This window comes from Hippoglossus stenolepis, chromosome 20 (assembly GCF_022539355.2).
Source record: "Hippoglossus stenolepis isolate QCI-W04-F060 chromosome 20, HSTE1.2, whole genome shotgun sequence".
Lineage (NCBI taxonomy): Eukaryota > Metazoa > Chordata > Actinopteri > Pleuronectiformes > Pleuronectidae > Hippoglossus > Hippoglossus stenolepis.
In genome coordinates, this window is record NC_061502.1 from 8,310,479 (window position 1) to 8,322,863 (window position 12,385).

Sequence of the window (12,385 nt, forward strand, 5' to 3'; positions counted from 1 at the left end):
CCTTCAAGCCTGACAGACTCTCCGTCTGAGCACAGATGACATTATTCATATGCTGCCTTTTTACTCTGACCATGTAATGTCAGTCATTACTACCTACAGGATCCATCAATGTCACCATGTCTCTTTGAGCTGTGGAAAGAATTCAACATCATTCTCCATTTACTGCAGCGCTGAAGTTAAACCCCTGTGACCTGGGTATAGACGATGAAGGCACATAGCCGAAATGCTGCAAACCACGTCTGAGACAGAATTATTCATTTCACCAGACAGTCCCTGAAATTACGACGGAGTTTGAGTGCCACTTAAAAGGAAAGAAAAATATCTAAGATTTCAAGAATAAAGTCACAATATTACAAGAATAATGTTGTATAATAAAGTCATAATTTCAGTCTATGTGTCATTTTAGAATATCAGAAGGTCAGCCTGTCGCCTGTGTTCAAATTAGGAATGCGCAGCATCTTGTTAAGTTATACTTTCGTTTTCACAAATAAAATACTTGACTCATCTGCTCCACATCATCACAAGTATCAGGATTTTGAAAAGAAACCGAGTCTATTTTTGAAGAAAGACCCACACAGACTTGAAGGAAATGTAGTTTTTTGTGGAGGGGGAAATGTTTGGTAGTCGTTGACTTTGAGGCTACCACTGTTACATCTGCATAATATTCAAAGAGGTTTTGCAGTTTCTAAAGAAACAATGAGACTGGTTCAAGGGTTTGGATCAAAAAGGAGTAGAACTCCAGCAACTTCGCTTTGCTCCTTTGTTCATTATTTCTTCTTTGTTTCAAAATACTATGACTTTATATCTCGTTAAATTATGACTTTATTTTGTAATACTACGACCTTCCTCTCAATTACAACTTTATTCTCCGAAATCTCCGGTTTTGTTTTTCTTTCTTTCTGTATTACTACTAATAGAGATATTACTGTAATGAAATTATCTATCACAAGATCCGCGTGTGAAATAAACAAGTGGCATTGAATTTAGATAGTTGAAATGAGGCCATTTCATTGATTCAAACTGTGCTGTGTTGCAAATCACATTGTGTTCCATTGGAAGACTATTTCATTTTAACCTTGTCCTTGTTTGATTTTGACAATGGCCTGGTGGCTTGAAACCTGTAGGCTACGTACTGTTTGTAGATTCATTATTTCAATTATGAAACAGCCATTCTTCTAATTGTTATCTATGTTGTTATCCACTGATTATATTGTACTATATTGTATTGTATTGATTAATTTTACTAATCTAGACTAGTGCAGGTGGTAAATCATCACACCCTTAGCACCAATTATGTATCTTTCCACCATTTTAGAACAGAAGCAGGAGCCCATGTATTGCTTGAGTGAAGGTACAATCTATGAAGCTTTTTGTTTTCGCTTCAAGAGATGAATAAATGATAAAGATAAAAATCACACCCAAAGCATCAAATTGTAGCAGCTAAAAAACAAAGTGTCTAGGGAGGTTATTTAAAACCCACCTCAAAGAGCCAAACAAGCAGACAAAAAAATAAAGAAATCAAAATGACAAAACCATTACTCAGAAGCAGATGATGGATAAAGTCATCACGTAATAAAAAAGACTGAATTCGGAGAAGCCAACCAAGTGGCCTTAAAAACAGAGAGTGTGAGTCACATTAAAGAAAATACGATTCTCTCCTAGTATAAAAATATCTGATTGCAGCCAACTTCAGGCACCGAGTTCCAAAATGTGATTTCTGCATCATTAGGAATATCGGTTACAATAAAAATAGAAACTGGAGCCTTACAAGCACATCATTACTCAGAATCTCAAAATACATACAAAGAATATGTGAACATTGTCCCTGACAATTTCCTTCCTCTTCTAATTGATGACGGGCTGCCAAAGAGAGGGATTATGTGTGAGAGGAATGAGAAATATCATTTGTACTTTCATTGTGCATTTTTGAATTCCAGGAAAACTGTATGTTGTTCAGAAGCATGTTCAGTGAGGGGGAAGAAAGAGGAAGATGTCTGGACTAGCTTTGCATTATCAGTTTGATAGTAATTTGATTATTTTTATGCTGATTGTTTGTGCAATGCGTGAATATCTCAACTCTGCTCCTTAAATTTTGACTTTTTTTTCTTTACTGCCACACCTTTATGAGAATGCAACAGTTAAATGTTGCACGTCCCCTGTATTTTTCAGGTTCGGGTTATACGAGACCCTTGTTTCACCCTATCACTGCTTCCTCAGTGCACATTTGCAGCCTGAGGACAGGATGTAAAGTAAACTGCAGACTCACTGCATCAGACCAGAATGAAATAAGAACAAAAACACAGCCTGAAGACCCAAAGATTTGGGAGAAGCATGAAAAAAACAAACAAATAAAAAAACAACAACAACAAAAAAAAGAAACTCAGGGTTCCCATGACAGAGAGCATGAGCCAAAGCTCAGTGATACACATTACGTCCCTCGGAGGGGTTTCTCCCCTGGCACAATTTAATGGCCAACTTGGCCACTACTGCCAACTCACTGTTTCCACAGATGTCCCAATGGCTTGGCACATGGGCATCCATGCACATGCACACACATGCTCCCCTGGCACACGTAATTTCTGAGGCTTCAGAATATATTGTCCTGAGAGTGGCCTCCTGCCCGACTTTGGTGTGTTTGCATGTGTCTGTCGGCATGGTAACATGTATGTTTTCCACGCCGCGTCGACTGAGCCTGCGGGTTCAATCGAGTCACTTCGGCTTCGGGCCAGAACTGCGGTCTGCTATGTTCTTTATGAAGGAGTCAGGGGGAGAGAGTGGTGAAGGGATTTCCACTGGGGCGTCCACCTGTCTTTACTCGGTAAAGTGAGCAAACCAAGATACCACCTCAATGTAAGAGCCGCAACAAATATTTCATGAGCTTCATCTGGAAGTGGGCTCACAAGTCAAAGAGGAGCTGCAACCTGCCTCTCCAGCACATGATTTATTTCAACCACACTACAGAACATTGTGGATCTCACACTGTGACTGGTGGGTTTCAGGATAAAAATCAAAACAAATCTTGGAGAATAAGAGCTGGAGTTAAGGGAATAGGGCGCGCCAGATTTCATAGATGATGGGAGGAACCAAAGTAGATTTTCTGCACCATGCTCATGCACCCAGGGGGCTTACTAAAAGAGCCTCCATACCTTTGGCAACCACTGAGTCCAGATGGTGGGAATCTGGAGCATTGGGAGGGAGGAATGGAGCGGTGGCGGGAGAGAAGGGGAAGGAGGGATGGAGGATGAAAGGGAAAGAAGGGGAGTGGAGGGTGAGCAATAGCAGGCAAAACCCCTGCTCTGTTGAGAAAAACAAATGGCTAGAGGGTGCTATCTGCTTCTGTCTCCGTTCTGATTTATGACACACAGGAAGAGGGGGGAGACGTTTTAAATGAGAAGGATGACGAATGAGGGGAAGACAACGTGGACAAAGAGAAAGCAAAGTGATCGTAAAAATCGAGTGGAGAAAAGGTATGATTAGAAGACAGCAATAGATAGAGAGAAATGGACAGTATCAAAGAGGAGAGCGACCTAAGTGGCAGAGGATCAAAGTGACAAACACTCCTCCTGTGACCCTGCAGCTCCTGTCTCTAATGGGAGGTCTGGGAGATTGAAACCTTGGCCAGAGTTCCTGCGGTCACTGAGTGTGGCCAAACTAATTTGGTCCTGTCATAACAACCAAGTAGGAGATGGACACTTGGTGCTCGTGAAAAAAACAATCCAAAAACAGAGGCAATCTCAAAAAGGTAGAGGGAAGAGGCCAAGTGCGTGTTATCTGACAGAACGGCTTTTGTACTTTAGGGCAGAGAAAGAGCCGACATGACTGACACGTCCCATTGATGTGTCGATTGTTATTTAGACTGACAATCTATGATGTTATTTCTGTCAGTCTTCCTTTTATTTCATTCATTTTCTGTCACAAGCAAAGGCATCCGAGAACACTAAGGACCTTTGTATGTTTGTGGAGCCCAACTGTAGCTGTCTAACCGGGGAACTGGTTATAGACATGCAGAAGTGAGAATGAATGGAAAACATCTGCCATCAAGAGCCAATTCAAGACGGACAAAGTTGAGTAAAAGTTTTTTTTGTACACCACTGATGTGTGCATTACATTGTGGACCCATCAGGACCTGACGAAAGGTTGGGCTCGGTCACATTGGCAGGACTCTCTACTTGATCTTTTATGCTGCATGTGCCTGTCCTACAATAAGCACAAATAACAAAATGCCTGTCGGGTTCAGGTCAGGCTTGACTAATTTTCTTTGATAGCATTTTTTTCTGTTCTTCTGCAAATATATAGAGCTTTACAGCACAGTTTTGTCATTCACACACACATTCAGACAGTGCAGCACTTTCTCTATCATACACACAGGGGCAATTTGGGGTTCAATATCTTGCACAACTGTCGACCTTCTGGTTAATGATGGACCCATTGAAATCTGACAAGTGGTACATTATGTAACTTTTAAATAACAGGAAATATAAAATGTTAGCTGAACAAATGCACCTAGGCACAGAAGGTTTGTTAACCTATAAATTTGTTGTAATTTAATTTAAACTGTTGTTTAATGGAAATTGCAAATTTTAGAAAAGTCTGACTAACTAGTGTGTTACATACTGTCTTAGCATAACACAGCCTTTCCTCCAAGACTGTGTTACATACTGTCTTAGCATAACACAGCCTTTCCTCCAAGACTGTCTTCCTCCAAGACTGATTCGTTTTTTCATACTTAAGCCATTTGGTTGGATTATAAGTCCTGTTAAACAAAAACTGCACAAAAACTGTGAAGTATAAATTCTGTGGAAGCTGCTCCAGGATCTGTTTGTTTCAAACTTGTCATCCAAGCTACACAAACCATTGAGTTCTAAACAATGTTCCAAGTGAAACATACTGTTTGAGAGTACAAAGAATAAAACATACATCTAACCACTGCCTTGTTTGTCTAAGTTAATAAGCTAAGCAGCCGAAAAAGGGTTTCACGTTGTTTGAATGAAAATGGATTCTGATCCTGCGTTTTTTCCTCAAAGTTACAAAACTAGGACAACAATTGCCCCAGTTTGCAAAACAGGAACAAGACAGATTGTTTTTTTTCCACATCTTCAAACGTTACAAGGATCAGTCTACAATATATCCTGGATGTTGTTATCAAATGCATTACAATCCTTTCAGAGCATTCTTGTTTTACAAGTTTGGACAATTAAAAGGGAGCTGGTGACAGCATTTTCAAACAACTCACAGAGCTAATGTTAGCTTAATTCTCTAGGTAGCTGCAGCTGACAGTCGTTGCAGCAGCACTGGTCTTTAACACAGGAGACTGCTGTTTGTTAACCATTTCAAACTGACAGTCAACATTTGTTTCTTTTAATCACAGATTGTACATAAAGATAAAATATAAACACTGCCTTCACACAGAGTGATCGTGGGGTGGAGCCACAGTAGTCAGGCCCTGCTTTACACAAGCTCGACCAATCACGAGTCAGTCTTCGCTGTCAATCATGATGTTTCAACCCGTTTCTATAGCATCAAATAACTAATTTAAAACAGACTTACCAGAAATATTGAAACTTGAACCCAAACCAGAGTGATCAAATCGACTTAAAATGACAGAAACTGCGACTTTTTTGTTGACGTGTATTTTCACATATTAATTTGGTCCATGTCCCATCCAGTAACATAGAGGCGGCAAGATTTATAACCTTTACAGCAGCCAACAACCAGGTGGTGATCAGAAGGCTTTAGGAGAGCAGTCATGTAGATCATCTATAACCTTAACCACGTGTTTATTATTGTAACCATGACGATAAAGGTATGATAACACAAACCAAGAACGTTCCCTTAACATCGTCGAGCTAGTTTGGTGCCAACAACCAAACAATCAAACAATCCTTTACATCAGCACGGCCCCGTCACAAAAGCTCTGACTTGATGAGTTAATTAAGCAGCAGATTACTAAGAATCTCAAAATGTGAATCTGCCGGTGCTGTTACTGTAAAGTGCATGTGTACAGTGTGATAATAGACATTACAACAATAAGAACAATGTGACAAGTCTTTACCTGTGACCTGGAAGGTGCATTTGCCTGCACCGGCCTCGTTGATGACATTACAGGTGTACTCCCCCCAGCCGTCGCGGTTGAGGCTGCGGATCGTGTACTCCGTCTCATCTTTTTGGGCGTCGAATGCTCCGGCGTGGAGCAGCCGGTTTGATAGAAGCCACTCGAATCTTAGCACACGGGAGGGGTGGGCTCGCAGCACCCTGCAGGTCATCACCACAGGTCTCCCGAGGCCCTGACGCATCTCGCTGTAAACCGGTTCCACTGTCGGCGGGTCTGCGCAAGAGACAGAAAGGCTCAGACGAGTTCAGCTAAAGTTTGATAGGGATAGAAAGGTCCTTCAAGGATGTCAATGCAATGGCAATATCAAAGGAAGATGAAAAAAAGTCGTTAAAGAGGGCATAAAGGAGAAGAGAGAAAAGAGTGAGTAGGTGGAAGATGCACTGAAGTCCATACAAGCCAGACACTATTCAGACAAGGGCCCTTTCGGTCAGACTAGATTGTCTGTAACCCCCTGAGGTATAATATTAACAGAGAAAAAGATCTGGAAGACAAAAAAGACAGTCAGACTTCTACATCTAGAAGGATTAGGTGTGAGAAGAATAAATACATTTATTGAAAAACTCAAACATGGACATGTCATGAAAGTGAAAACAAGGGAAATGGGTTTGAGCGATGTTCTCAAAACTCGGACCTTAGACCAAAGAACACAACATGGTTAGAAAATCACAGCTTTTTCAAAGACAAGCATTTGAATCATACAAGGACAGAAAGGGAGAGAAATATTTCAGAGGACGCTCCAACATTAGGACATGAAAGGGTCTATTGAGCAGAGGGAAAAAGTGAGCAAGTTGTAAGTAAACTTTAAACAATCACATCTGCAGAGTCAATACTACTCAGCCACTAATGAAAAACTGAGAGCAGGCAAGGGTGCGGGAACAAAGTTCTGAATGAAATCAGTCACGCTTCACAGAAAATTGGGAACAGCATGATGAAGTGCATCTCAAGCTTTCAAAATGGAAAATTAATAACTTATTCCAGTGTCTGACAGGCGTCACCTCTTCATCCTCAGATGTGAACTCAGGAGAATGTCTGCTCAATTGGGTCAGGACTTCCTCTGGAGGTTGCCTCCACAAAACAGCAGAGGATTCTCTGCTCACAACAACACGGAAATCTCGAGAGCGCTGAGGTGAGGGGTGCTGAGGCAGAGGAAGGACGTAGCGTATTGATTCGGCGACGGAGATCACATGTTTTTGTTTATAGCACATCAACAAAGGCATCAGCCCTTATCACCAAAAGCTCTCTCGACATCTTCATCGGTGTCTTCATCCTGGTGTATTGTGTTCTCACAGCGGCTCACTTCGACATCCTCTGAAGTGTTTACTAGGGGTCTGCCAGGAGAAACTCCGCAGAAAGTTCAGAGGCTCTCACTCTGAGAGTGCACCCTCAGAGGATAAGTGCTGTAGATAATGGTTTGGATGGATTGAATCTGGATATTTGTTAAATATTTGCTTGATTCATGTGCATGGGGACAAATTAATCTGTAGTTCTTTTTTCTAGAGGACAAAATGGAAGCGCTTGCCTGTGAAACGCACTGAGACTGGTTGCGAATAATTTCCCCGTCTTAAGCATCTTTGCTCTTGACATGCTCACACAGATGCTTGACAAAAGTCACGGCAGGGCTTGAAAAACAACAGCGAACACTGGAGAGAAGAGGCAGAATGACACACAGCCCCTTAATAGCCTGACATCTGCATAATTCCTCTCTGAGTAAAGGAGAGGCGGGGAGCTACAGCCAGGGCTGGGGATGCTACTTTTTAAAATGTAATCTGTTACAGATCACTGATTACCTGATTGAATCTGCGACATAATCTTCTACATTATTCACACCAGATAATATAATATAATTACTGAGCCTTCTGAACTTGATAGGATATGCAATTAAACAAACTGTTTATTAAAATTTACAGCACATCATTTGATTGCACAATTAACGTCATTATCTTCAACCTCAAACAGCCATTTTTTTTAATAAAATATGGGGAAGACGCTGAAATAAATCTTTTAAAGGAACGAGGAGTTGAATGATGAATGTGCTAACTGTGTTATTACAAGAGACAACTTGAATTATTTAACATTTTTTTCTGTTGCACATATTAGAGTTAACCTCAGCCCAGGCTATAGAGCAGGGCAGGTCATCCAGAAGTGCAAAAGCAGAGATCAAACAATATACACCTACATATACCAGTGGGATTTAACTTGTTGCCCTCTATGCTGATTATCACACATCCTGCAATTCACACAGCAGCTACCATAATTAATGCCACACCATTTGATGAGATAATGAGAAATATAATAAACCATCACACACTGGGTGAAAGAAGAAGTGAACTCAAATCTTCCAAGAGAACGAAAAAAAAGTTTGTCAGCTGATGCTGTTCACGAGGTGGAGAGCGAAGTGGCCTTAATCAGCGTAAAAACGAAACAGCAATCAGCTCCTCCTTCAAACAAGCCTTTCCTGGGCTTTCACCCAAACCCAGTGGCTTATCTGTGACTCCAAGAGACTCCCAATCTCTACTTATCACATTAAAATTGTAGGTTTGTTTGTGTCGGTGAATCACAGCCCAGCTCCACAGCCTCCCTGAGTGGCACTACACCAAATTGCAGTAAGTGCATTTCTATTCACACAGAGAGACAAATGAAGACAGGGTTAGGGTCTGCAGCAAATGAAAAACAAATCAAATCTCTTATGTAACAAAAGCATCCTTTAAACAAGGGCACATGCCGCATCCCCCCCCCCTGTGCGTCTTCCTGTGGAACAGCTGCCCAGCAAACATGAGGCGAAAGGAGCAAAAAGGTCCTCTGTAATATTCCCAGAGCAGCGCTCGCTATGGTTAGTGCAGCGGCGAAAGGTGGGAGAGGGCTCGGAGTTGCTGTGAGTCACAGGCCGAGGGAAAACCCTGAGCACTGGCTGAGAAATAATCCATCATCGGTCGCCGGTGGATACGGTGACAGTAAAGTGGAGGAAAAACAACATTTAGGAGCACAGAGACCTTTTCCCCGCAGTCCACGTGGGCTGCCATCTACAGGGAGGAGGAAGCTGAGGTGAATTGGTGTGCATGTGTGCACCTGCATCTCTGAAATACCGCTTGACTGGTTTAGAGTAAACTTCAACTTCAGTCAAAATGGCTTTCGCTTTTTCTTACGTGCACTTCAGGTGAGTGCATCGAGAGAAAGACATGCAAGCCAGTGTATACGTACTTGAAGCATGTATGGTTACCACTTCTTCTATGCATCTGAATGTTAATTTGGTCATTCCTTTTTTAGTCTTCTCTCACAGTATGCACATCTTGGTGGTGGAGGTGTAGTACAAAACATGTGGGAAGCACCACAGCAACATACAAATACTATGTTACGAGTAAAACGTCTGCATTGAGGTAAAAATATTTATTAGCAAAATAAATTATGTATCAGAAATAATAGCACTTAGAGCAAAGAAGACTACAGGCACAATATAATGTTGAGGTAATAACCTAGGTTTCGAAATAATGGCTTAGTTAGAAATAATATAGGTGCTGTGGTCTGTACTAACAAATAAATTCTTGCTAATATAAGAAGGGTAAAAAAAAAAAAAAAGGAATCTTTCTTTCATAATTTATTCCACTCTTGTCTTCTTTGCTGTACGATGGATCAGTGTTAAGCTATTGTCAACAAAACTCAACACAATAAAGGTCCACCTATAAAAGGAAGGCTGCGAGTTTTTTTAATGTGGCCATATTTCAGAGCGTGTATCAAGAGTGGAATTAGAGCTGTGTAAATGGACATTAAACAGATTTAATGAAGGCAGAGGGTAAACAAGGAGGGAGTTGGCAGTTTGCATAAAATGGTGAAAGGGGGAGACTGGAAATAAAAATAAGCCTGTCCCAAATAAAGGTCTGGTTTGGTTTGCCACTGAGGTAAATAAAGACCACTGAGCATTAGATTGTTGCAACAGTGTGTCAATGGCATTAACTGCTCTAGCCGGGGGAGGGGGCGCTACTTTTAACTACCTAATGTAGAGTTTAGTCCAGTCCCACAAGATAAATTTAGGTTATAATGAGTTGATTGTAGGGAACAAGAAAATAATTTGCTCTTCTACACACAGTTTTACTGGATTATTTCTTGCAAAAATAATGCATAATTTCATTATTATGTAAATCTGAGAAGTTTGAAGGGGAAATCTCTCCTCGAGCAGAATAACTAACTACTAGACACATACAATTGGCCTCATCTAGGGTCTGCTGTTTGGTAAGTGGTAAGAAGTCAAAGAGGTCTAGAACAATTGGTTTTGTTTTTACGAGGAATTATACATCAGATCACGTTTTTTATGTAGAATCTTTAGTAAAGCGTACACATTTTCTCTCTGAAATGTGGTGGAGAAGAAGTATAAGGTAGAATAAAAAGGAAATACACAACTAGAGAATGCTGTTTGAGTAATGAGCCTGCTCAGTCCTGGTGTTAACATCCATCCTGGGATTCAAACACACGTGCAAAGCGTGACGTACAGGTCTGGACGCACCGAGGTGTGTCCTCAACGGATCATGAGTTACGTGGCCACACTCTCTTGGCTGTGTCATTGTAAATGCGTCCTGGGCCACATATGAAGGATGTCTTCTGACCTGCTGCAGTTTCATCACGAATCAAACATATTTTATTGCCATGTATGAACAGACTAACTTGTGATTCAGGACGGATGTTAATACCAGGTCTGAACAGGGCCTAGTGCACTGAGTTTCCGCTGCTGATGCCTCGTGTGACATCCGTTCTCCTTGTTCCTCATGTATTCACTGTCTGTTGACATGTGTCGGATTAACACGCGACAGAGCAGCACTCCAGTCTGAAATATTTCACATTTTGCTCACAACTGTGTTCAGCAGCCGTGCGTGGGAGTGTAAAAGAAAAACAAAGGGCCTTGTTTTGGGATGGAAGCAAATGCATCCTTCAGGGAGCATTTCCTTTGTAACATAACACGCTTCACCATTAAGTCTTGATAGAAGAAAAGACATTCATTAGGAAGTCAAACAGTTATATACAGAATATAAAATGATAACCCTGATTCAACTGATTTATAATGAGTCCCTGTGTTGAATAATGTAGGGGAACACTGCTCCGCACCAACGCGCCCTCCTTCCCTCACGCAACAGCCGCAGCAATCAAACAATGAACTTAAGCACCGTCTGCATTACCATACAGTTATTAAAACTTGAGGAGAATTTATGAACATAAATATACAATTAATGATAATCAATGTAAACTCTGCAGGGCGAGGAGTAGCCTGGTGATCCGCTAATGGCTTTAGCTCAGCCATTGACCAAGTTATGAATTATTCTGTCCAAACCGTGTGAAGTCTCGTGTTTACAACCTACACATCCGCTGACCTTTTCTGGTGTGGGTCTGATGCAGCTGGTCAATTCAATATTGTTCCATAAAAAAGGGTTATTAAAAATTCCATCCCCAAATGTGGTGTGCGCGAGCTCCGCCGTAATGCAAAAGATTAATTTGCTGGCGTTAGGCTAATGTGAATCGCTCTAATATGATTCACATTAGAGTGGGCCTCAGGGGCCAGCATTGCGGGCCGTCTTGATGCAGGAAGGAAAAATTAATTAAAAACAATCATCGTGTAATTCTGCTCATCACTTTTGCCCAGACGGTAGCTCTTTATCCCGGTGTGTCTTTTTGATGTATGTCAGATAGCAAGGCCCCTCGCTCAGGGGGACAATCGCATGGTTGCATCAGGCAGGTGTCATGGACGATGTGAGCGGGAGCAGAAGGATGCTGGGATAAAAGGTTCCTGTGCATCTGTGCCGAAGGAGAGCTTGATAACTCTCACTGTGACAGACAGTGGTATCTAGGACAGGACACCACTCTCAGCCTCCGTCTTCCCTCTCTTTTCTCTCTGTTTCTTCACTTCCTCTCTCAAGCCCCTGGACCATGCCAAGTCAGTTTGACTAAGAACATTAGTGTGTCACAGCTTGGGATTTTGGCGTTTGCAATTCTATTAGTGTGACAATTCTAAAGGCGAACGTCTGCCATTCCCTCTACCTCTCCTCGTGGCGTTGCCTCTGCCAGCCAACAGATGCAGGTTTTTACATATCAAAGCTGTTGACTTGCCAGAGTCGTTCCTTCACGCCTCTAATGCTCTTTGCTTCAGAGGACTGTACCTCAGTCCCCTTGATCAAGTTACTAAACGCGGCTTTGCACATGGCTCACCACCAAAGGCGGGTTGCTCATGCTGGGACCTGGAAATGGAGGCGAGAAAAGCATCTCAGAGGGATTGGCTTGTGCTTACACACCATG

At 41.8% G+C, this 12,385-nt stretch overlaps 1 protein-coding gene across 2 annotated transcripts in view; it reads right to left on the minus strand.

The window, feature by feature from the left end:
* The window catches only part of LOC118099632 (MAM domain-containing glycosylphosphatidylinositol anchor protein 2), a 177,763-nt gene that overhangs the window by 43,588 nt on the left and 121,790 nt on the right, over nt 1-12,385 (minus strand). For both annotated transcript variants that reach the window (XM_035144332.2, XM_035144330.2), the window contains exon 10: nt 6,053-6,325. In XM_035144332.2, coding sequence (XP_035000223.1) covers nt 6,053-6,325 — 273 coding nt within the window. The remainder of the gene's footprint in view (nt 1-6,052; nt 6,326-12,385) is intronic.